General features: G+C 38.0%; 1 protein-coding gene across 2 annotated transcripts; it reads right to left on the bottom strand.

Moving 5' to 3' along the window:
- LOC137187352 (regulator of G-protein signaling 8-like) lies at positions 1–26146 on the bottom strand. 2 transcript variants are annotated; one of them, XM_067596187.1, is made up of 5 exons: positions 25945–26146; positions 10804–10917; positions 9859–9920; positions 4001–4167; positions 1–3420 (listed from the first exon to the last, which is right to left on the bottom strand). In XM_067596187.1, the coding sequence occupies exons 2-5, from the start codon at positions 10902–10904 to the stop codon at positions 3226–3228; spliced, it is 525 nt and encodes a 174-aa protein (XP_067452288.1). In that variant the 5' UTR covers positions 10905–10917; positions 25945–26146; the 3' UTR covers positions 1–3225. The 2 variants fall into 2 exon arrangements, with proteins under 2 accessions (XP_067452288.1, XP_067452287.1); XM_067596186.1 differs by having other exon boundaries at positions 10804–10914.
- Between the last annotated feature and the right edge of the window lie 1545 nt (positions 26147–27691).

The raw sequence follows: 27691 nt of genomic DNA, 5'->3' as shown, positions 1-27691 counted from the left end.
TAGATACAGATTCATTTTTAATCTCAAAACATAGGGGAGGGGAAGTTACATTCATGTGGAACACAGTAACATACCATATATGGCGGTATGTTATTCAGCCAGTTTTGTTGTATTTCAAAGTGTTTGACATATACAGTACAGTTCACATGCACTAAAGAAAATATTTGTGTCCCCTGAAATACTCAGGGAATCTTTTTAGCTTATTTAAAAAGGAGTGCAAATTAGAAGGAGCACAGTTCAAACACGTTTGTCATATTAACGACTAATTGGGTTTTTTTTTTTTTGCATTACTTTTCATAACATACAGTACAAGTCATAAAATATCTAAATAGTTATTCTGAATATTGCATCATGCTAAAAAATAATTTAGGAGATTTTCACAACACATTTTAAAACTCAGAGCAGACTCTCTTTTGGCTGTCACTTTCAATTCACTGCTGGCAGGACTGGGAGACTTATGTTCAATATTCAGTTTAATGAAGCACCAGTAACTGGTACTTAACATTTTAACAGTTAATTAGTAATACAATCCACTGAAATTTCCATTTTGCCAAAGGTTGTGTAATTACTTTTAATATTTGATTAGCTTTTTTTCCCCCAAATTCTTTTAAATATGCAGTTTTTCTTCGAGAAATGCAATAAAAATATTGATGGATTACATTCAATTCAGTTAGCTTAATGACATATCAACTCTAAATGAAAATGTACAAATTATTATTACACAATCCCGGCCACTAATGATTGGTCCAACAGGATGTGAATTGACAGCAAATATTAACCCAACCCTGCTGTATACATACATTTAATATAACATAAAATACCTGCAAGAGTTTACAATACACAGGATAATGTAGCTATATCAATATCTAATAGCCTGTTTACACCTGGCATTAACGTGTGTCTTGGGTGATACGATCATAAGTGGACAGCTCAACTGTAAGTACGTCCGTTCACACCAGGTATTAGAATGCGTCTCCACATGTGTCTTGAGTGACCACTTGTGATTGGATCTCATTTCCCTGCTCTTTATGTAAATAAACATGTAGCACATCATTTCCGTTCGCAAAGACCAAATGCATTGTTGTTTTTAACCTGTGGGAGGGCCGGAGGTCTGTGTACCATCCATCCAAAGCTGTGATCAACTTATTTGATAACAGGATAAACAAATATACAATGCATCGTATGTCCCCTCATGAAAATCAAATGCCCCCTTATTGATTTGCTCTTGCCAGGTCTGTACAAATATAGCCTATTTACAAATATAGAGTTATATGCGGTGATCTCCCTACAGCTGTGTTTCCCCATTGAGAGAGACGCTGTGTGCATTTACACACGAGGCACAGCAGTGTAACTTCATTGATTATTTAAATCTCCAGACACGCCGACAGGATCAGTCAGGATCTAATGTTAATTAATGTTCTGTGTTCTTCTACACATCCAAAAGGTCAGCTGTTACACACACACACAGTCCAGGTTCGTACAGTGAAATTGTTTGGAGTAAAGCAGCCGTTCTACTGATTAATCCTGAGTTCCATTATTGTTGAGCAGTGCAGTAAAAATAAAAAACTGCAGTTATCAACTTGACAGGACAGAAGAAACTATCCAAGGGAAACAGAATTAAACGTTTAGCTTCTGAAATATATATTTTTTTATACAGACAAGCGACAAACAAGTTATTCTCTGGTTTTGGATCAATTTATAGGCCAATTGTCGATTTGAAGAGTATAACGGGTTAGGGTCAAGGCAACAGGAAAAATGGGTATCTTATCAAACAAGTTGAACACAGCTTTGGATGGATGCTTCCTGGACTGGGAGGCAACGATGCAATTCCCGTGCCTAGTCTGCTGGAAAATAGAGGACATCACTTGAGTAGGTGGTCATTCAGCGTAGCCCAAGACACATTCGTGCATACACTGCCTCGACAAGACCACCTCCATGTGTGGTCAGAGCAATCGGATCTCAGTGTGTCCTCGACACGTCTTGGTTGTGTTCACACCTGTACTTAGAGCTGTCCACTTGTGATTGGATCATCCAAAACGCATGTTAACGCCATGTGTAAACAGCGCCTAAGTGCAATCCAGTTTGGCACAGTTTCAGATATTAAGTGTTCACTTACTTCATTGTTCATTGTAAACACAAACTACAGTCTCTATTTCACAAAGAACTAAAGATAAGTGAAGGTAGTGCTGGGCGATAAAGCAATAACGATAATTATGTCAATATATATTTTCTCGATGACGAAACATAATTCACTCAGTACTTTTTTGGTGAAGTGTCCTGTTTTCTACAAGCAGTGAGTGAGTGGAACCCCAACAAGTCAATTTAGTTGAATTAATAAATCTCCTTTCCTCAGCCAACTGTACTTCTATGGAAAGGATGGAAAGTACAGTATGTAAGGGAGGCAAAGCAAAAAGTGTAGGATGATGGGCAATGGAGAATGGTGGAGAGAGGACTTCAGTCGAGTTCAATAAAGATGGTGAAAATATTAAAAAAAATGTTCCTGCAGGTCAGTCATTGACATTATTTCAATTTTTATGGCCTGTAATAAATGCATAAGTCATGTCTGAACAAAGAGAGCTAACAGCTAACACCAGCTAAATGGTTAGCATTTCCAAACAATGCCACAACTAGAGGATCCATCGATAAACGCTCCAAAACAGAGATTTTTTTACATCGAGAAATGTTTATGCTGATTATTATATTCAATTAATTGTCACTTCAAACCTAAAAGTTCATTCTTTATCTTGGAAACAGTTTGACAAAAAACAAATTACCTAAGAAAGCAAGCAACAGACAAAACATTTTCAGTTACAGAGCTGGTTGTTAAATTTTGATACTTGAGTATAAGTTTTAAAGACAAGGTATAAGACTGATACCTTTGGAAAGAAGTGTAACATAATAACATACAGTATATTGTGATAAATATCGTTATCGATATGGTAATTTTAATTGTGAGGATATTTTCAGATATATCACCCAGCACTAAGTAGAGGTAAAACAATATCCCATCGTCATCCAATCTCCCTATCTGTACAGTGCAGTCCACCAAGACACGTCTTATCTAGAGGGATTGCATGCATGGAGCTGGTGTGGACAAAGGAAACAGTCAAGCATGTCACCCCATCCTTGCAGATTCACAGTATTCATAGATGATGTCAAAGGGTTAATGAATGATTTACAGTTAAAGTCCAGTCTTATGTCCATTGTGGTTGTCATCAGATTTGGTCAAACAGACCTCCGTTGGCCTTGTGCATGCGTCCTGTTGACAATATCCTGGTACATTTTGGACCTGAGGAATCGTGGGTAGGAGTCTTTTTCCATGAGGCTGTAGACTTTAGCCTGGACCTCGTTGAGGCTGGTTGGGGAGGGATCCTCCAGACTCTGCTTGGTCTTCTCCCTGGTGCGGTAGTCAATGTTTACCTGCCAAGATAAAGAATGCAAATATGCTTTTGAAATATGGGGAAGGCCACTCGTTTAAAAGTCATTAAGATGATCACATGCAGCAGCATGGTGTATGAACAATATAAAATCCACACTAACACACCAAACAACCATAAACGTAACTAGCATTCATTATTAAAGTGATATTCCACCCAATATTATACTGTTGGTTTGTGCGTGTTTGAGTGCCTGTCTGTTGCTTCTCCACTGGTCAGAGGACTGCTCTGTTCCAGCTCAATCATTGGTTACTTGAGCTTACCGCTTCTACTTTATGAGACAAAAAGTAGCATGGCTGAGTAAAAGTTTAATAATGTCGTACATTTACATTTTGACATTTGGCAAATTGTAAAAATGTACTTTCATCCAAGGGGAATTACAATTGCGGCAAGATAATTAAGCATTAGAGGACAGTGACTCAAAAGAGCCGTGGTAAAAATTCTCAGCCCAGCCTTTTAGTGAATTTAATAAAGTGCGGATAACAGTGAAAGACTTTTTCCAGCATCATTAAAATCAAGGGAAGAATACGTGGCCACTCCAACACCTAACCACCCACACAAACCTCTCTTGGTGCCTGAACATCAATGAACTCCTTGAAGATCTTGTTTGCTTTTGACACAAGCTTGGTTGAGCTCTTGATTTTTTTGTAGTCCTCGCAGGCCATCCAAAACTCAATATTCTCGTCACTGAACTCTGTCTTGAGAAATGTCCGGAAGGCAGCCAGGCCATCTGGAAAGGACAAATGAATCAGATGATAAGGGGGGGTGGGGTGAGAGGGTAAAAACAACAAAAACACTTCAAAACATGATTGATATTGCAGCATAGCACCTATTTCTGGATAGAAGCTGAGAACTCCCTCTTATATGGTTTATCATATGATACACGTGATAATACCCTTCATCCTATGTTGATATTTTTCCAGTGTGTGCACTCTTTTTCCCAGAAGCGGGAAACGGCTGTCGTGATTGGAACACAAACAAATCAGAACAAAATCCTCCCACAAAGAGTTTTTTTTTTTCCTGTCTTTATCAGTCAAGATAAGTGACCAATTAATGTGTTCCCCATTGATGAAAACGCAGAGGAAGGGCATGTTTTTCTATTGGCCTGTGTCACGTTGACATGTTATTTCAACCATTCTCGTGTCTGCTGTTTACCTAATAAAGCTGGGCAGAGGAGAGGGGATGGTCCATCTGTGCATATGCAACAACACTACTCATACAGATAGATACACACACACACACACACTCATGAGTGTACAATAGGGATGTGCAGAGGGTCCAGTATTTGTATTTGTATCTATATATGTTGAGGCAGCAAAATTATTTGTATTTGTATTTGTATTCGAATAAAAGTGGAAAGAGGCTTAAAAATGTAGTTTTTGTTTTTAGAAAATTAAAGTGTTACAATAAGTTTTCATGAGTAAACTACCTTAAGAAGGAGGTCCCTACACCGGGTCTTGAACTGGAATCTCCCAGATCATACACAACTGCGCTGACTACTGAGCTAAAACTTTACTCATCACCTCATTGCAGACACCCCTCTACCTATTTATACACCCATAACACAGAGACAGCACAGTGTGTAATGTGTAGAGTAATGTGTATAGAGGAACTTCAAAGGCGATTATTGCTTTGCACTTTTCATTTATTGCCTATTTTTTACAACCTAATTTTGTGGAAAGGAGAAGGGGAACAACAGGCTATGGAGAGACAAAATTTTGTAAAAAAATAAAACAATAATAAAAAAAAAAGATTAAAAAAATGCCGCAGATCCAGTCAAAAATAAATATTCTTCAATCACATAAGCCACCAAACCATTTATCATCAGACATGTTATTTCCCCCTAGCTGTTACATTATTTCCAAGCCATTCTAAGCATTTAATGGTTATTCTGGTTATTCTCTTCTGACATTTGCTGCACTGTTTATTTTTGTTCTTTCAACATTTTGATGGTTGCCTTGTAGTGAGGGGATTTGCAGCTCCTGGACTTTTAAACGGTTAGATTTCACCTGCCATCTATTTAAGCTTTCAACTGAGTTGCAGATGTTCCTTTACAAGAAAATTCTGTTTAAGTACATGCAGCCTTTTCAAATCCCAATGGATTATCTGACTGGATTTAGATAAGACAAGACTGGACTGGTGAGGTCTTAAAGGTAACTTAAACAATGGTTCATCCGGAGAGGAGAGGGGGCTGGGGGTCTGTAGCTTGGTAGGTGTCTGAGGAGGTTAGACTGAGGCAGTTTGGAGGTGCCAGCTGACAGCAAGGAAAGGTTGATTGACACAGAAGTCATCAGGAGGCATAAATTTCCATAGCTATGCTAATGACACATAGCTTTACATTGCCATGTCATTCCCATGAATTTTAGATATCAAGCTCAGAGAGACAATCTCAACAAGTAAAAAACCTGGGGGTTATCTTTGATTCAGATCTTAGTTTTGAAACTCACATTAGTAACATGACTAAGAATGCATTTTATCATCTCAAGAATATTGCCAGAGGGTGATTGTTTCTCTCGGAAGGCAACACAGAGACACTAATGCACACCTTTATTACCTGCAGGATTGACTATTGTAACACGTTTCTTTCTGTTCCATGTGTGTTAACTAGGATCAGAAAGACAGCACACATTACACCAATTTTAAAGTCTCTGCACTGGATATCCGTTTGCTTCAGAATTGAGTTGAAGATCCTAAAGCTCTTAATGGTCTTGGTCCTACCTATTTATCAGCTGCTTTTGGCCTATGAACCCTCTAGACCTCTCAAGGCCTAAAGGCACTGAAAGTGTCTGACGTGTGCATTTTGAAGCACACCTATTGTTTTAAAGGCCAAACTCACACCAAAACCTAACAGACCTAACAACCAAAGGTGTGTTTTTGCAGCTGAAAAAGAGAGAGATGGAGCGAGCAAGAGAGAGAGAGAGAGAGAGAGACAGTGCAGCAGTAAATACAGAGAACAACGGGACAAATCTGTGTTGGTTCTTTGGTGTTGGCATTTCAAATCTGTTGCCTGCAGTGCACCGTAGGAGCATCAAATGACGCACGTCAATTATGGCTTTCAGTGTATTTTGGCCTTCAGGTCTTCTGGTAGTGGCCTTTTAATCATCCCTAAAGTCAGAACAAAAACCCATGGTGAGGCATCCTTTTATTACTATTTTAGTATTTTATTGTTTTATTTTATGCTATTAACCTTTCATTTACATTTGATCTACTATTTGGAGTTTTTATTTATTTATTTTCTAATCCTGTCTCCGGAGTTTCCTCATTGCATATCGATGAGATTTATGATGGCATTTACTCAGTTCCTGTTTTTATTGAGTGTTGTTATTATTGAGTGCTTTGTTCATTACAAAGTCATTTACCGCTTTGTGTGTGGATGGGGGGTATGGTGGGGGATGGGTGGTATTGTTTTATTGTGTGAAGCACTTTGTGTTACATTTTACTTGTATGAAAAGTGCTATTCAAATAAAGTCTGATTGATTGATTGATTGATTGACTGATTGATTGACTATTATACAGCCTCTCAGTTCAGCCTCTGTCTCTAACGGGCAGTCTTAGCACCTGTCTCTTTAAGGCCCCCCTCCCATGAGCCTATTCTGTTCTGATCAGCCAGCTTTCCTGAAGGCTGCCGAGGGGCAGCCACATCAGTCGTGTTAAGTTACTGATGATGAAAACCCAACATTTCCTGCTTTACTGCTTCATATTAAAAGCTTTTAAATGACTAAATAACGGGAGACTTTTTTGTGAAGAATTTACTGGAAATTAAATATGTTTCACCGAATTAGCAGAGCTTTGTTAGCAGTGCTAAAAACCTGTCAACACAAGACCAGCACACCTCCAACAGGTAAACTACTTATTTTACTTTGCCCTGTTGTGTAATGGAAAAACACTCACAGCATGCCAGCTCGACTTGAGTCACGTCTCAGTGTGATACACCCAAAACAATGGAAAAACACCATCATGTTATCAGAGCGGAGCAGTGAAGTTGCACACTGCATGTGGAGCAGATGACCATATACAGAAATCCGTCACGAGTCGACGTCAGCTCAGGCTGAAAGTAGGAAAAACTGTTGGAAACCGAGTGTTCAGAGTTTTATGAACCTGGTACTTTTTGCTCACAGGGATTACTTCTACATACGTTTACCTCATTATTTAACACGTTGGCCATGTTTAATATCAACATCCGACATTGTAACATTATATATATGACTGAAAATAAGGAAAAGAATAATAGCTCCCCTTTAAGGCAAGAATCTAGAGCAGGTATTAAGCAGGAGTTCAATAAATCTAGCTGAGAAATTTAAAGCACAGCAAGGGAAGCTGATGAACTGACAGGAGACTGTACAGAGACTCAAGCCTAAATACATCACAGCAGTTAGGAGCAGCTGGGAGTAATAAGGACACTGCAGGGCAGCTGGGGCAAGAGGCAACCATGATATTTAAAAAAATATATTGTTGCCAAGCTCAAAACATGCATGCTATGCTAAATTCCTGAAACGCTGACATTTTGATTTGTTTGCATGCCACTCTGGATAACAGTCTCAGCTAAAATGCAAACTGTAACCCTGGAACAATATGCTTGAAAAGCACAGCACTGCTGCTTGTCAACCTCACAAAATGTTCTTGCACTCATAAGACATATAACAGCTGACACTGTGCACAGGTCAGGCCCCCAGCAAAAGCATAATCAGCTTAACACACTGCAAAATGACAATAATGATACTCGTATGAAGGCAGGTCTAAGTGTGATATTCAATTCCTCCTTTCAGACGAGCTTATGTGAATACAATATCCTATCAAGGGTACATCCAGTACTGTTTTCCTAGAGCTTTGACATTACTTATGTAATGTATTTGTGTGTGTTTTCATGTACATGTTGTAATTCACCTCTCTAATGCTTGGTCAATTGAAACAGGATACACAGGTGTATCACGCTCTCTCTGCCTGGGGAAGGCTCTATTCTTGGATCTGTAACAAACTTTATGTTTTCCGTGGGCAACATTAGCTTTCTAATGGTTATGTGTCAAACCAGCATGTTATGTCACAACCTCGAGCTGAAAAGAACACAAAATGTTCAGGATGTTTATAGCTGTCTTTCAGTCAAAGCTGTCTGACCCTAACTGGCACTGTGTTTGATATGATGGAGTTAATCGCTTGAATGACAGACCTGTGTGAAAAATTGTGCACCCTAGTTTTGCAAGCTCAATCAAAGCTTGGAAAACGTAACTGCTATTAAGGACAAAACAAAAACACTACTGAGGACCTTCTTTTTGTTGTCTTTTCTGCTTAAGATGGGAACATAACTGAAGATCATCAAAACCTACAAAGAATAGGAATAAGAATATCAATAGAATATGCAGGTTTTTGGTTTTGGCAGTCAGATGTGATTAGGGTTGTGTTGTTAATTACTCATATCCCACAAGAAGACAAATTTGCATGTGACATTACCAAAAATATTAAAAAAAAAACAGAAATCAAAGAGACAGCCATCAGAAGCAATTTGCATGGAAAGGTGAAGAAAATTGGTTGATGAAGATAACTGGAAAGCAAAGACTGTAAGATTTTCAGTCACATCACTCATATTGTTGGCGATGATTGACTCACTTCCACATTTAAAAATCAAACATTGTTAATATTATTTTAATAGAAAAGATTGGCAGTGACTGGATCAGTAGGCAAATGATTAAAATCCTTAAAGGATTGGAAAGGACAGGGCAGGAAAGGATCCTGTGGAGTTTTCTTGCAGGTGACATAAAATAATTCAACTGTTTTGGCAATTAAGTCATCATTTAAAGCATTAATTTAGCAAGGACACCAGACATCTACTGGCTCCAGCTTATCTTGTGAGAACATTTGCTGCTCTTCTCTGTTTTATATCATTGTAAATCTAATATTTTTTTTTTAGTTTTGGGTTGTTGGTTAAATGAAGCAAGACATCTGAAGATGTTACACTGGGCTCTGGGAAATTGATTATGAAATTTCACAAATAAAGTGGACAGACTGAGAACACACTTGTGTTTTCCTTAATCTGTCAGTTAAGTGAGTTTGATGTCAATGGTTGTACGTCACATCGCTTGTTAGCCGTTCGAAAATAAATGCATGACCTGTTTGTGCAGATGGATGTGCGTGAATGAGTCTTTCTTTCCCAGTGTGTGTTTGGTCCAAGAGGGGAAGGTCACAGACAAGTATGTGTCTTATTATGAGGTAAGGATTTCTCACAACACAGAAATTAGACCGTTACATAAGATGGGATTGGATTAGGAAAATGGACTTGTGGCCTGTGCAGAGTGAAAAATAGAAACTATTAAAGAAACAGCAAAGGGAATATTTTACATCATCATAGCTTTAATTTTCTTGATGCTTGCTGCACATGATTCGTGTGCAAGGGACCATTGTCACTAAAAATTAGAAAATGTCCACTTACATTTGTGAGAGAGAAGGTGATCAAAGGATTCAGACCATTGAACAACCTCATCCGTTGATAGTCTGATGGAGAGAAAGCCAAAGAAAACTGCCTAAGTAAGATGCTAACCAACCACTGTGCTTTCATGCATTTTTAACACCGCATGTATTATTGAAGGGCAGCTGAGTTTAATGTATGATTTATCTTGTGCTCACAGCGGTTCTTCCGCTCAAGGCTGTAAAGTAATTGTAATATCTGGTTACATTTACAGAAGGATGACAGCAAGAGGAAGAGGAGGAACAACAGCTGACCACACATTGGTGTGAATGTAAAAGCTCTATAACAATGTCACAGAATTTATAAACCTTTGCCACATGTTTTTCATGTGTAGTTAACAATCTGACTATGAGTTAGAGCATCTTGTTGAGTTGTAACGGATGAGAAATATCTGACTTGGAAATATGTGCAAATTGAGGCATTAATAAGTCTAATGACTGACCTCATTTGAACTATTGGTTGTGTTTAATATATCATTGTGGCATTAGGCTGCTAAAGGTTGAAGCATTTAAAATTCAATTCGCTCAGTTCGATTCAATTTGATCACACTGAGAGAAATGTTCCTCTATTGGCTTGCATTTGTAATTGGCTTGTAAGCTGTGAGAACTGCTTCCAGCTCCAATACAAACATTTTCACTTTGATGTAGAGAACAATAATAAGATAAAACTATATCATGTGACCATTTGGTATAAAACAACGAAAAGTATAACCTGTATAGCTGGTGTATAGGAGTGCAATAAAATCATACTAAAAATATTGGAAAGCCAGATTTTCTTTGAGTTTGTTTTTTTTTAAAAAGTGTCGCATGTACAGTACATTAATTTCACACAACAGAAGCTTTTTAATTAGTTAAAAATGCAGTATGTAAATCCTACAGAGGTAGACGCAGGACTTTTTGGCAGACTCACTTCAGACACCTGGCTGTGGTTTCATGGGCAGGAGGCAGAAACTCGGAGAAGTCACTGTAGGAGTCAGATTTGTTGGACAGACAGCCTAGTCTGGTCTTCATGGTGCTGATGCTGCTGAAGAAACACAGAACAGTTATTGTTTTCTTCTGACTGCCCTCACACCTTATGTTAATGAAGGGACACCCTCCGGGTATGCATATTTTGATTTATGTGTATGGATGTCATTAGAAACATGTAGATAGTGGAATGAAGATATGATATTATATTCTGAGCAAGGTTTGGATCAGCAGGTTGTCAATTGAAAACCAACAATAAGCTGTGAAAAGATGTGGAAAGCGCAAGAGTAACTTTCTCCCGTACATTAGCAACTATTTAGCTGCATATAAGCCCAAATTGCTTAAAACCGAAGCTTGAAACTGTCAAACTGGGAAGAAATGCCCAGTCAATCTCCCTAGATAATCAAAGAAATGATGCTGAATGCCTTTATTCATCAGTGTTTTGAGTGAAATTCCAGATAAACCAACTTCAAAATGCATTTTAACTGTAAGCTCAGTACCATTAAGAACACTGCTGTCTGCTGGTTTTAGCTGTTGCTTAGGTGGCTAATCGTATGTTTTGGCTTCGTGTAGTCAGGCTGCCCCTTTGTATGTTCAGATTATTTATAAGTTCTTCAATGTTGTTGGGAGACCTGCTGAATAAACTGATTGTAAGAAACAAGATGCAGAGAGATAAGGCCAACTGACTGGACAGGACTGGACTGGACATAGACAACAGGTGCAACTCCATATGCAAAAAGCTGATTCGATGTGGCTCTGCCTCAGTCAGAAGGGAGCTCCAAACATCCCTGATACCCAGCTTCACATCCCGACTGTAGATTGCAGAGTTTGAGAAAACCCTCGCAAGCAATGTTACATGACTGCGACTGAGTTATATAGCAGCGTGCTGGACACTTTGCATTCTTGTTATATATGAAAAACAAGGTATGTTACTTTTATAGATTTAGTGTTCAGCTAATATGGCAACAGCAAGTATGATCAAACTGAACAAATGAAATAATTAAAAAACTAGTTAGCTTCACTTTTTTGTTGGCAATAAACAAATGTAATTTTTTTTAGATCTGATTTTTACATCTCTCAAACTGAGATTCGCTCTCCATCTTCCGCCACAGTCTGTCCCGTCTTATTTGTACACTTCCGCTGTCATGTGCTATTTCATCAGTGTTCTGCCTCAGGGACACATGGGTCACACCAGATGGGGCATGGTCGTAAAGATGCTCCATCAAAGGCCAAACACGTCTGTAAAAGTAGGTCTATTTCACTGAAAAAAAAATATGGAAACCACTGGATGGACAAAAAAAACTCAATCTGTCTTAATACATTCTGGAAAAATCTTGAATGTAAAGGGTCATGACAGAGGTAACATAGGTAATCATTATATTCTGTTTCCAGTTCTCCTTTGTGGTGTTATTAAAGGTATCCTGTGAGGTTTTTGACCACCATTAGTGTGATGAAGCAAGATACAGTATACTGTATCTGGCATGTACAGATGCAAACAAACAAACAAACAACAACAGCAACAAATAAAGAAAAAAAAGGAAAACCAAAATGTAAAAAAACACCCAACTCCTGGGTATCTTTTTAAAATTATAACTGTGAAATGTAAGGTATACATATGTATGAATTGATAATAAAATATTAAAATGTCGTCCCATTCCAACAAGAAAAATAAGTAAGCGAGCAAGAGTTTTTCCAAAAAATATTAAACAATTCCTTTATGAGAGCATCAAGTTCATTTATTCATCAAACCTCAAACAAGGTATCTCTTCATGTTTGTTCTGCTATAATAAGAGATCCTTATTAGTCAGGTTGACTATTGTCAGCTTAGTTTGTAGAAATACTACATTTACATGATGCTTCCTTGGCTTTTGTGACAGATCCATTATGTGAAAGTCTCAACAGTAATTAATAACTACGGCAAGTTTGAGAATAACTACAACATTTATTTATTCACTCAGCTATCCTTTCATACATGCCTTTCACCTTAAAAAGCTGCTATTTCTTTTTTAGTACTTCTTTCTCTTGGATGGTATCTGTGCAGTAGCAGAGTTGGGAGCAGTGGATTGTTTTGATGCTTGGACCTTGAATTGGGAACATTGTATGAAATGTACTGTTCATTATCCAAACCGAAAGACATTCGCTGGTATTAATGGGCTTCATCCACCACAAGAATGCCAGGGCTCTTTAAAATTTCACTTTATGTCCTCTACCACTGACAGGTTGTTCTGAGGTATTATATGTGTGTGCGTGAGAGACAGCATGTGCATTTGTGTTTGGGTTGGAAGAAAATCAGGTGTCTGAAATTGCCTGTAAAAGAACATTGGATGACAGTTTGCTTTTGCTATTAAGAGTTATTATCATAGATGTGAATATATTAGTTTTTTCCAGAGAGGACTACATGAGTTTGCAAAACCATCAACAAAACCCGCCACTCTCTGCCATGAGCAGCATTTGTTTGGGTTTTAATGGAGAGCTGACGGTCTAAATGCTTTTTCAGAAGCTTTTCTACTCCATCAAAAATAAACGTCAGGGAGCAAAACACTGAAGGCTTTGCAGCTTATTTTGGCACCACTGTAGATATGACGTGATCTGCCCTAGAAACACCCATGTTATATATCAGACATTATGCGCTGGAGATGCACTGGACTGGAAGAGCAGTTTGCGTGTCATTTATGTGAGTCATAATCTCAAGGTGCACTTCATTTGCTGATGAATAGCTATTTTCAGAAAGGGCTGAAAAAAATAATGGCCAGAGATATTTTAAGTGTAGCAGACTACGCATAGACTATGACTATGATCGAAGTTCACTAGTGAGGGTCAAGTTTTTCATCACATTCCTCCATAAAGTTGTGAAAAGTTACAAAAGATTGTTGTTTGGATGACTTTCTCTCACACAATGACGAAAGTAATGTAATGCCAACACCGCTAATACTTTGTCTAATAATAATAATACAGAACATTGTTCTTAAAGGCTGCAAAAAATGTAAACTTCAGGATGGGCCTAATGAACAAGTAATGGAATTCTTTCTCTAAAGAGCCTGAATGTGTTTAGAAGGTTAATTTACAATAGCAAATAAGTTTTGTAAAAAACATCATACTACCCAGATTTTTTTAACAGACAGAATAGGGAAAATTTTAATTCACCTTCAAAATTGTAAGATGTTCACATTGAACATATCAACAGAAGTATCAATGACAACATTTCCTTACAATTTCCAGCAACTGAGCATGACTAACGTTTTCATGGTTATGTTTGAGCAACTCAAAGCACTTGGTTGTCATCTTTTTTAAATATTATAAAAGTCAACAGTGACACAAGACAGGATGTGTTTACTTTTTCAGTATTCTACAAGTCTTCCAAATTAAATGACCACAAAGGTCGTTTGACCCTGGTGCCTCTTTCGGCAGTAATCGGCGGGATAACATAATTTGTCTGCACTTTACAAAACCGTTACAAACTGCTGTTAAAATATCATTATGTTTTATGGGGTGACAACACTGTGGTTAAGGTCTGGTTAGGTTCAGGCACAAAAACCACTTGGTTAGGGTTAGGGAAAGATCAGGGTTTGGGTTAAAATGATCACTGAAAATTGGTATGGGTTAAAGTTAGTACTTCCTTAAAGTTAGGCAGCCTTTGTCGTCATGGGAACAGTAAACACTGTTCATAGTTTGCATGTGACATTACCAAAAATAGTTACGGTTTTTGAAAATCTGTCCTGACTTGTGGTTGGAAAAGTGAGACTCAGCGGTCTCCTGCAGCAAAGTCCACTAAGTCCACTTTTTGTGCGTTATGATCTAACCAGCTACCCGACCCACCGCCTCTGAATATGGAAATTTGTCACCTTGTATAGATGTAATCTTCTCTGGGTCATAATTACTACAGCTGCTAGATGGTGTCTGTCACTCAAACGTAACAATAGGTCAATTTTGATGACTGATATTATGACCTATTGTGTCGTTTTTCTTGGGAGGACAGGCTCCAATATTTAACCAATCCACAATCTCTCCCTGACTTTAATGAAAGTGTTTTCGAAGCCTAAATCTGACTGCACTCATCTGTGTCCAAGTCCATCACTTTCTATGCCCACCATACACTTTAACCTTCTCTTTGTTTTGTGTGGTATAAGAACATAACACTTCATGGACTGGAAAAAAAACATTGCCAGTGAACGCAACTCAGGCAGCAGTTACATTTCCTCCAAAATGTATCTCGAAAAACCATTTAGTAGCGTAAAGACCTAATTTCTAGTTGACAGGGTTTCTTGCTCTTGTTGATAGCTCCATCTTAGTCAAATTCCATCACTGCCCTTTAAGCTCCTCTTCCTTCAAACATGGACTGTATAAGATATAGCAGTTGAAAAAAACCAAAAAACCAAAAAATGGATTTCACGCAGGTTGTGTGTGCATCAGTATATCCCTGTCAGACTGCAATTAGCGTCTGAGTTCAATGTAAACAAATCTGGGCCTGAATTTATTTTTGGCATGCATATGCAAATTCAGATACTGAGACTTGGCACATAAAACAGAAGCTTTAATCCACAAATATTGGAAGTAGCAACATTCAACAATTTATCATGGTTGAATTTGTATGTGTGTCAGCATGCGCCTTTTCCAGCAGGAAAAAAGCGTCATGTGAAGCTGATGAGGAGGGACACGGACAAGTTAAATTGGACATAGATAAGTTTGCTGTGTGCCAAACTGTCAGTAACATGTTAACAGACCTCTCTCTCTCCCTCTGTTATGCCCTCTCTCCCTGTCTCCCCTTCTCTGCTTTGACAAATCCGTATCTCTCTGGCTGTTATGAGCTGCATTCATCGTCTGCAGTATGGTGCAGACACGTGCTGCCGCTGAGCTATTTATAAAAATCCCCTCACAAATCCATGTAGTCAGGAGGAAGCAGTGCATGTTCTATTCAGCCATGCAGCAAGCCCAGCTCCTGAAGGAACAAGGCTAAAAACAGCAACAGCACTCTAGTGTCTCAAATCTACATGAATCTAAAAGTACAGGCAACATCCGCTAGACCTCCTGTATCTGAGATGCCCGTCGGGGCCGGTGGATTAAGAAGTAAAAATCTAGATCATGGAAGTTATGTGTGTGTGTCTGTGTGTGTGTGTGTGTGTGTGTGTGTGTTCGAACATCTTCTTTGATGTTACCTAACTTGGTGCAATGCAGGTTTTCAGATTTCCCTTCATGTCCTCATTTCTGGATGCTGACAGGAGACACCCTGCAGTTTTATAGCAGCATGTAGTATTAGTTGACATGCTGCAAAGTGATTATGAAACAGACTTTGTATAATAATGAATAGATTAGATTGATGCACACACAGCCAATTCGAATGAATATGCTCATCATAGTCTACTGATTAGACATTCAAAGTATTCAGAGCTTTTATTTTGGTAATTTCTGTCTGTTTCCATAGAGAGTTATGTATGTCATTCTCTTGGAGTTGCTCGGTCTGGACAGTGTTGTGCTACACACTGTGATTACATATGCATGGACAGTTAGCTGCACATATTTGCAGAGACGTTGACGTTACTGCGAAAAGACACAGAGCAAGTGTGTGTCAGGTCATCTCTCAAGTTAAAAGAAGAACTTTTAAAGTACACAGGTCACATCCCTGCTGTCGTTTCCTGCTGAGAGGAAGTAAAAATAACAACTGTCAAGTCAGATATCTGGACATTTTGTGGTGCATCCAATTATAGCAGACCATGTTTTTTTTGGCCTAAATCTGCAACAGTCTCCCAACATACATCATACTATTTTTAAACAATGCTGTTTTGTGTTACATTGTGCCAATAATTTCATACGCAAAACTTAGTCCTTGTGATAATTTGAATTCTACATTTGCAATGCAATACACACATCATCTACTACTATGGCTACTTCTACTGCTAACACTAACTAACTAACAAGATTATAATAATAGAAAAGACTAATAGCATTAATTAAAAGTACATGATTTGTGTTAAATGGACAAAACACAGACAGATCCTTTAACACTGAGGATTTTGCTGAGTTGGTAGAATAGCACTGATTAATGCTTAAAGGAATAGTTCAACATTTATTCATATGCTTATTCGCTTTCTTGCCTTCAAGTATGTCCGCTCTGACTTCCCAAACTTGAACATTTAGTCCTTCACGATATCTTACAGCCTCACAGATCCAGACAGAAACTGTCTCTGAAACATCCATAATTAATATTAATTCATGAACTTGTTAATTAATTCATTCATTCTGACTGTCAGTCTATCTAACCCCCTCAAATTTATCAAACACAAAACACAGTCATTTGCTTGTCTTATCTCTGTAGAACCACTGAGTTTTGCATAGTGCTATTTTGTAGATTTTTAAATTAATCTCAGGACTTAGCAAAGTAATTTGAGAAATGTACAGTATTTGCAGAAGTAGACATGCTAGGGAATCTATAAAACAGGCGACACATATTGTGCATCTTCCAGTATCTTTGAGTGGATCAGTGCTGCAGTAAATAAAAGGGACGCTTTCAAGTTGGAGGTTTAATTACTATCTTATGAATGCAGCACAATATTGAGTAAAAAAACTAAAAACTAAATCAAAAGTAATCTGATCATTTTAAAATGTCAGAAGATGATAACATCTGATGTTCTGATACTTCTGCACTGTGACTCAGATGACAAATGATCCAGAGTGACTGAACAGCAATTCAGTCTTGGCAAGTCCGAGCATGTCCCTCTCCTCTCTGCAGCCAAATTTGTCAGATTTGGGACTTGAGTCACAAGAGCACAACTGTGGTACAGCACTTGTGTGTTTGCATTTGTGTATTTGTGTGTACCCTGTGCCCTGAGAGCGGAAGCCTGACTGCCCACAGAAGTGTGTGTCAGACCAGCTGATGTGTTGCCACCATCAGCAACAGTAGAAGGAGGAACCATGGCGGATTTTGGGTCTATTTCTGTCCTCTGTTTTGCTTGGCTGGCTTAAGTAGGTTTCAGGACGGGACTGTCCGCATCACACTCAGCCCCGAGGAGCTGCTATATGCTGCTCTAATCCAGAAGAGCATGCAACTACAAACACCTCCTTCCTTCACTCTGACTCTCCCTCGTGCCCATGTGTATTTATAGAAAAGCGAGATACAGACACAACACAAAAGGCAGAAAAATTGTACATGAGGCTAATATTTTCCCTTGAGAATTTTAACGGACAAATTCACAGATGTTATTTTTAAAAGAACTGGATTGTTTTAATCAGATTTTTAACCGTGATTCTATGTTCCTACATGTTGTTTCCTGGTGCCAGAGGACTCAGGTCATTGCTGTTTACAGTAAACAATGTCCTGTTTTGTTAAAGACAGCTCAGAAAATGCTTCTGGGAATAAACAGTGTGGAAAAAAAAACTATGAGAAAATGCAAAAGACCTTGGGGCCGGATGTATAAACAATGTATACGCACAAAAAATCATGAATGCACCATTTCCTCACACAAATAGATATTCATAAAAGAAGAATGTGAGACAAGAATGGCACACCTCATCCATAATTCAGAACAGGCATGTTTTTTTTTAGAGCAAGCTGTGGATATGATGAGGTGAAGATGAAAAATAAAATGAGAGACGGAATCGAAAAAAATAAAATATTGTTTATGTTATTTCACTGATTGTGTGATTTGTTTACATTGGAAGCATAATTGTATTTCTTTGTGTTATTCATTTTATCCTCTGTTGTGAAGCAACAGTTATTAAAGTCTGTTTTGGTGCTACAAACTACCTGAGATATCACTGCATATAATGGATTACAGGTACATGTGATGAATTAATACTACAGGTGTGATACAGGCACAATTAGGTATAATGTTTGCATGTATAGCTGCTCTGGTGCTGTTGTAGAACCTCACTGATGTGGCACAATCAGTAAAATTGCACTTCTTCTTCTTTGCTGATCCTTTCATTGACAGGTTTAACAAGTGTAGGAACAGGCAGAAATATCCAGACAGATGGTTAAGAGTGTGTCTACATGCATTTATGACTAACTGTGCATGTGAGCCAAATTCAGTAAAGATTTAGATTCATAAAACAGAACCATGCATACATACAGCTTTTTTTTAACCCTCCTGTCGTCCTCGGGTCAAATTTGACCCATTTTCAAATGTTTTTATATCACAAATATGGATTTCTTTCATCTAATTGTCTGATAATCACATGGATGGTTCCATACCACACACTTTGCAAGTAAAAGTAATGATCACTACTTTCATTGAATTTTGGGTGTTTTACTAAAATTTATAGCATCTGTGGACTTTTGTCCTCCCGAGTCAAAATTGACCCGGGAGGACAAAAGTTGCACGGTCGATGGAAAGACAACAGGAGGGTTAAATTCTGACAAACAGGAACGTATATGTGCATTTCTGTCTTTGTGTGTTTAGTTGTGAATCTACACAGAATTTGATACATCTGGCCCCTGTTGTTAAAAGTTAAATAAAAAATAGCATCAGTTTAGAATATTTGTGCCCTAAAGGTATTTTTAGAAAGTGATTTATAGACTTTTATAGACTTTTCCACTGTTGAATTTTTACTGGTTTTGTAATAATCAAAATTTAAGAAAAGACATTTGTATAAAAACTGAAAGTAGTGAGCTGCGTCACTGTGAGGTGTTTCTACTTTTTGTCCACACTCATTTACATAGTTTACATAGAATACTAGAAAACATTCAGTCTGAGTAACGGACTTAAAACTTTGGGCCAGTGAGTCATGTTCCTTCATATGAATCATATTCCATAACTCCAACAGTCCCTCAGTCCTTTAAGGTTTCCTGTGATGACACCTGAGCTCGTTGCTCACTTCAACAGTCTGATAGGTCAGCTTGGGATAAAGCTGCCCGGGGGCTCAGCGCATAACACCCTGATACTATTTTCATCTACTTTCTCTTCAGAAAGGTACACTCATGTATGGTTAGATTAATGTCACACCCCTCCCCATGCAGTCCCTCCTCTATCTATTTATTTTGTATCAACTTAATCTGTACCCACTTCACAAGCTTCAGCAGCTTATAATTTAATCTCCAAAATAATAGAAATGCACTGTTCAGGCCTTGCAGGGACATGGTACATTATCTGTCTCTGTACCATATTTGGAAGCTGAAAAAAAACATTTTCCCATCTGCTCAACAAATATTACTATCTGTATAATTTCATCCTCCCTTCACTGAGGTATACTAATGTTCATTTGGATTAATGTTATTCAGCAGGTGTTGTGTTGTTACCACTTTTGTATTTCAGAAATGCACTGACAAACGTCTATTGTAAAAGCTTTTGTTAAAATTGGAACTTGTACTAACTCTAGTGATGTGAGTAATTGTGATTGTGATTTTGAAATCAAGAAAAAAACCTTTTGTACAGACAATAAAAATATAGTAAATAAAGTGGTGTACTGGAGAAATGGCTGCATGAAAATAATACATGAATATTTTATGTAACAACCAGGTAGGAAGAGAGAGGCAGCTTTCTATGTATTCATGCTCACAGGGTGCTGAAACCTGAGCATGCTGCAGGTGAAAGACAGCATATTATAGCCTGGACTTTTCTGAAACCTCACACAGAAGACAAATGAAAACTACTCCTGAAAATATCAATAATGATTATAACTGCAAGAAATGAAAGTAATACAGTATCTGACAAAATTAAATACAAATGTAATTTTCTTTTAGCCTGTATGGACTATACATGATTGTCATCTGTTTTAGCGTATGAAGGAATGTAGTCTTTTTTTGGCTCCAATTAGACAGTTTGGATTACTTTCTGTCATAAAGCCTCTTTGCAGTATGTAAGCAGCTGGTTTGAGAACAGCCAGCGATTAGAAGCTCAGTACATGAGTTCAAAAAAAAAAAAATGGAAGCAACTCGAGATGTATTATTAATTAATCATCCTTGATAAACAAATGACTCTGCTAACAAAGATTAATTGAGGTTTTGCTCATTAACAATTGTCACTCAAGTGTGCATGAATGTAATATGCTAAACCAAGCTCATGTCATAATGTGGTGTTTTCAAATTGCATATTTTTATTGCAGGACGATCAGTTGAAACCTGATAAAGTAGATTCCTCTCCACATTGTGGTTAGTGTTGTACAGGAAACTATGGACTAGTTTTATTTCTAAAGCTTGGAGATTTAGGCAAACTAGTCTGAATAATACATGCATACATATGAGATCAGTAGACTATTCATGTTTTCCAATACGTTGTATATTTAGTCTTACACCTATGTACATGGAAATTGAGAATGTGCTTTGTAATTGATGCTAGATACTACATTGATATCAGAGTACAGACCCTCCATCTGAGCAGATTTTTGTTGTTGGACATAATCTGCCAGTTTATCCAATAAGAGGGCAGACGACCCAATGCGAGCTGATGAGAACGTGCATCAGGCACACAACTTACTGAGACTTACTGTTTGGAACTATGAATAACCCCTTTTACATTACACACAGATTACACTCATATGATCCATTGCAAACCCCAACAACCCTAACCCTTATATAAAGATATTTATAGGGGCTGCTTTAACTATCTGGTTGGTTAGATAATCAACCACAACTGATAGCAAAATGTTTCAGAACAGTGGTATATTTAGAAACCCAATCACCTCTTTACAGCTACTGTCACAATACTGCATAAGTCTTTAAGTCCTTAAAGGCCCAATGAAACGGAAGTTAGAACGTCTTAAGCTTCTATACTGTGACTTATTTCTCAGTATTTGATTGGGCCACATAAAAGTGCTGGGGTCTTAGAGTTAAGTGGAGCTGCAGAAAGAAACTGAACCACAGAGGACTGTTGGTTCCACACACATCTTCCTCACCTGTCACCAGTTTTTATCCATTGATATCCAAACACACATCTCTTCCTATCTCTCTCCATATTGCTCTGTTAGCTACTATGACCCACAAACAGTGAAGTGCAGTTTTATATGACCGGTGTGGCTAGCTATTCCCCCAAAGTCACATTTGATTGGATGAACTTTTGTAAACGCCTCTGAATGCAGGATGAGTCATCAAACATTTGAAACTGTTATACAGTAAAAATACTGATTTTTGAAATATATCTGGCATATAACAAGTTCATTTTAACAAGAAAAATGAAAAATTAAAACAGGGACACAGGATTAAAACTTGGAAAATGTATTTTTCATTTCATTGAGCCTTTAAATTCTGCATAAATCACCTGAGATGCATCTTTGCTCTCATCACAGCCAATTCTCAAAACTGACTGCTTTCTCGAATCTCTGACCGTTCTCACTCACTTTAGGCATAAACGAAGGGCAAACGAGGCTTCCCAATCTTTGGCCGAGTGTTTGACTCACAGCTATGTCAGATTACACTGAAGTAAATCTGCCTGTCACTGGCTGGACAGGGCTATTAAAAGCACATGTGTGCCAAGGGTGGTCAGGATGATAAGGGCACACTACTGACTTGCATTAGCTTCTGGAGAACATTTCGCTTGGTGATAAAATTAGAGCTTGTCATCTACTGTAGGCTATATCTGAACTTGATGGGATGTGACTGACTGACTGAATGGGCTTTTTTATGGTCCGGCTGAATTTCTCGTTTGGGGGTAGTGTCAGAATAAGGACACTGAGACATCATCACTTACGGATTCTTTATAATTTTGAGATTTAGTTAAATCTGGATAACCGCCATAGCTTTATCGGCTTAGCGCATTCTGGAAAAGGAATATTCCCACATTTCTGCAAATCTTCGATATTGAAGCTCGGGTTAAAGTTTACAGACTGGTGGAATTCAGGTGCAGGAAGCCTGGAAGTAATTTTTCAATCCTTACTGAAGAAATATGTTTGTAAACACTCTGAATATTTGCAATGGATTAGCACATCCAGCCAGTCATCCTCACCACTTTGTGTGATGAACCCTGTAAGGCAGGTGTACTCTAGTGGTTTTTTAATCTAGGCCTGTAAATCAGGATGCCTTGGCGCCTTGTTGCTTTCAGCTTAAGCAGCTCAGTGCTTCTGACTGAGCGCATGTCTCTTATCGCTCATTCTGCCTTTAACCATTTATGTAATCAGTTTGTTCCAGGGATTTATTTTGCATAGCAGAAAGCAGCTCCACGCCTAGACCCGTTGCCCTGTCTGCTAAAAGCATTTCTCTTCAGTAAGAGATTTGCAACTGTGCTGGCATGTAGCACACACTGACTTGTACTGTAGAGCTACAAAGGTGCTGTTCTGCTTGCTTAAATGCTTCGTCACATACTGCTGTAGCTGTATTTATCTGTAAAACAGTTCAGAACAGAATCTACATACCTTTTGTATTAATCACAGTTCAGCTTGCAAAATATAAAAAAACAGTCTCAATCACCTCTGTAGTATCTAGACATGCATTTATATAATATATTTGCGCTGCCATCTTAATATAATGGTAGTGAAGGGAATTTTGCTTATTTTTGCCTTATATTGGTTAATTGAAAATGTCTTTTTAAAAATTTCAACTGCAATGTGTGTTGTCAGAATCTGTGTTTTGGTTATTTTTGGTAATCCACAGACCTGTCAACAGTTTTCATTAGATCTACTCTCTAGAGAAGCAGCATTCAATTTTTATGTACCACATATCTGAAAAAAAAACCTCCTAAAAAACTTGAGATCTGCTCCAACTGTTAGTTCTTTTAAATCAACGCTTAAGACTTTTCTGTTTGCTGCTGCCTTTTAGTCCCCCTCCAGTAAAAATAAATGTTTTTGTTCTTTTTCCTACAGTTGGATGTTTGGGCTTCATTGTGCAGAATGATGTATGTGCAGAGTTTGACACTAGAAGGTTGTTTTCACTTTCATCTGCTGAAAGTGGAACGTTTCTCTGTGCTCACTGAAAATCTGATTTTAAGGGACGGGCCTATGAGCATGATTTGTGACATCACAACTAGTATTGGAAGCCAATCCTGGTCCAACATTCAGCTTACACAAGTGTGATGTGGAAACCTGAAGCTTCTGAGAATGAACTCTACAGTAGTAGAAGACATCTTGTGTCCAGCAGTTAAACTTCTGAAATGAAAAATATTTGCATAAAACCTTTTTATTCAGGACGGCTTTTTCACATCAACTCTTTTTATTTTCTTATGTTTTATGTTATGTTTTTAACGCATAGCACTATTATTATCATTATTATTATTATTATTATTATTATTATTATTATTATATTATGGGATTTGTAATGAGGGAGGAGTGGATGTAATTTTAAGGATTTTAAAGTGGTAATTATACTTTTTTTAAGGAAAAACCATACCAACCAGACATTATTGTTCCAAGCAGAGTATTTTTATGTGTCTTGATACAGTACATGTCTGGAGGGGATCTTTAAATCAAATTTTGGGCTTTTTATTCAAATCTCATGCTGCACAGTAGTTGCACTGTAATTTTTATTCCCCGGCTCTATCCGTCTTTTTGCATATTTTTTTATTTTTTTAAATTATATTTAAATGTGTCTTTTTTATAATGTCTTGGGTTTCTTTTACATTTTGACTTAATGCCTTTTATGTTTTACATAAATCACTTTGAATAGCCTTGCTTTTGGAAGGTGCTATACAAATAAAACTTGCCTTGTCTTACCAACCAAAAACTCTCCCCCAAAAACTAGACAGCAATGTTCTGTGCATTAATAAAATCACTCCATAGTATTGGAGCAGAAGTAGAAATCTCAGTGATGGATATCTCAAAACCGATGTAGACCTGATCTCCTAAGAATTACATTCACACAAAACTACTGTAAGTTTTGTGGGAAATGTAGTGCTGGCTTATATATATATATTATTTTATTTAGTCATTTTGCCTGATAATTAACAGTGGAGAAAGACATGAAATATGGAGAAAGATTTGACTGTTATGTTTAAGGAACTCAAAGCTCTTGGTTGTACTGGCTATACGGTAAATATGAAGCTACCGCCAGTAGTCAGCTAGCTTAGCTTAGCACAAAGACTGGAATCAGGAGGAAACAGCTAGCCTTGCTTTGACCACAGGTAAACACATCTGTCTACCGGCACCTAAAGCTCTAAAGCTCACCAATGAACACTTTACGAGATATAACATGTTCATTTGTGAGCTCTAGAGGTGCTAATAGGCTACTTTTGGACAGGCCAGGCTAGCTGTTTCCTCCTGATTCCTGTCTTAATGCCAAACTAAGCTTAATGGCTGCTGAAGGTAGCATCTTATTTACCGTATGGACATGACAGGGTTAGAGAAAGATCATGGTCATGGAATAATTCTAAAAAAATTCAACACTAAATTGAAGCATAAAATTGGACTTTTTCAATATTTAACTAAAACCACATTTTTTTTAACCTTAACAACATATGGGACACAGAACAGTCTCTGGTGTCCTTTGTGATAATTTGTAGGAAGATACGGTTACCTGGGAAAATACAGCCAGAACTATCGTGCATGGCTAGACACCAGAGGTAAGTGAGAAAAAAGGTTTTGAAACTGGGTGAATTGACCCTTTAAGTATCATGGTCAACAACAGACAACAACAGGGCAAATATGAGTAGAATGGGTTATGAGTGGAATAACTGACTCTTATGGACTCTTATGGAAGGGTTTGGATAAACCTCAACCTGAGGTGGCACTTGTGTGGGCTTCAAAGCCCCTCTCCATCTTTGATAGCTCTGATGACATTTTGCTGGACTGAAAAGCTCTCAGAGCTATCAGCATCAAGGAAAGAGAGGTGGGAGTGAGGGAGGGACGGAGGGTGCGTGTGAACTGACTTTCAATAGTGCTTACAGGAAATGGTACTAAAAGCATGCATGAATAAGCAATCACTTTGGACATGCAGCCAGACAAAGTGTACACAAACACCCATAAAATTATAGGAAAACACTCTTGTGTGAAGCTTGTATTTCTCTCCTGCAATTGTTTCATTGCTGTTTCCAATATTAGCCACACAGATGTGAAATCACTTCAATAGTGTTTTCCCTGATTTAGCAGTAAGCCTCCATTCAAAAGCCGCAGATAATAATCAGCCCCGTGAACCATTAAGAATGACAAAGACCCACATAATGCCTGGAGCTCCGTGTCCACAGCAGAATTACATAACACTCTGTCATCGCATTAATTAATATGGATCCTTTACCTTGAGTCCGGTGTGTGCGAGAGCAGCTGGACTTTTTCTCCACTTCTGTTTTTTATCACTGCCTATCCCCAACGTGCGTTTTGGCAGCCTCCGTCTAGCCAATGCTGGTGTGTATTTGTATGAATCTGTACAGCTCAGGACTGAAGATATCTAGTGTTTCTGATGCCAGTGAGTGGGAGCCACACGCGGCATGCTCATTGGTGTGAAATCGTGGAGAGAGGGGAGAGAGAAACAGAGATGGATAGAGGGAGAGGCAGAGGGGGTGGAATCAGAGAGAGACGCAGGGGGAAGACAGCTTTGTTTGCACAGGGAAATCTCCAAGGACAACCCGAGCACATCTGTGAGGTGGCGAAGTGCTGTTCAGTATGTTGTGGTTGAAGACATGGAAACGTATAGTGCAGGAGATGAGCTGGGGGTGGATGTAGAGGTCTAGAATGAGGATGCTGTTGAAGGCTAGGATTTGAGTTTACCTCAAACAGGAAACTAAAAGGCACACAACACACTCGCCTTCATTTAATGTTGAAACAATTGATATTCAATTATGAACACTTTTAACAATTTTGTTAATGACAAAAGTCATCTAAGATGCCAGACTGGTTCCAGCTTGGGTCTAATTACATTGCCGTTGAATCATTTTGGGTTTTAGACTCTTAGTTGGATAAAAGAAGCTATTTGAGGAGGTTTTTATTTGGGATCTAAGAACATGTAGTGGTAATTTTTCACCATTTTTCAGAAAAACACCAGACAGATTATCTGATTATTCGGTAATGAAAAAAAAAAAATTGAGACAATAATAACATTTACAGCTACATGTGTATATTCTTGCATATTTTGCACTCTAGATGCACAGACCGCAACTGATTCTTTACGGTCAGACATTGCAGCAAACTCTTATGTAAACATGTACATGTAGTAGAGTATCATATTGTGCATAAATAGTGAGTTGCATACAAAACTGCATACAGAAATACAAGTTTTTTATGGAGTTCATGCCATCAGTATAGAAAATAAATATCAACTTGAGTTTAAGTGGTGAATTTCATGTGTCTTCTGCTTCTCCATGTGCAGAATCTGTGCACAGTAAGATGTTATGTAACCAGCATTTACATTGTGCACAGAAGGTAACATATGAAAGATGTATGTCCTATCAGACAGTTAACAGTAAACAAACACATTATCTCATAGTATCTCTCATATGTCTTACTGTTAGTACGTTAGTAAATATTGCATATATACAAAGGCAAACGTGAGGAATTGCAATTACAACTTTGCTTTTTTGTATCCAAAAGCATATGGAAGACGGCATGTGATAATAAGCATTACAGCTTATAGTAGGGAAATGGAAGATTTATTTTATTGCAATCTGAAGAGGAAGATATGATCTGCAAGGAGCTGAAAGTGTGGAGGAGGCGGCCTGGCAGAGGACAGATAATTTTTGCCACCGAACAGACAACCAAGTGTTATATAAAAACACACACACACAGACACACACACACACACACACACACACACACACACACACACACACACACACACACACACACACACAGCAAGGCAGTCTCCTCCAAAACTGGCTAAAATGCAATAAAAAAACTTCACTTCACTTCACTTTCAGTCTTTTAATCATGGTCATAGTGAAAAATGCACCTTGACCAATACTATTAGATACACATGCATGATCATATCAATTTACAAGAATTATCAAACAGCTTATTTTACCTTAATCTATCCAGAGCAATGCAGTGTG

This window comes from Thunnus thynnus, chromosome 8 (assembly GCF_963924715.1).
Source record: "Thunnus thynnus chromosome 8, fThuThy2.1, whole genome shotgun sequence".
NCBI lineage: Eukaryota > Metazoa > Chordata > Actinopteri > Scombriformes > Scombridae > Thunnus > Thunnus thynnus.
The sequence above is the reverse complement of the archived record's forward strand: the minus strand, read 5'-3'. Positions and strand labels throughout refer to the sequence as shown.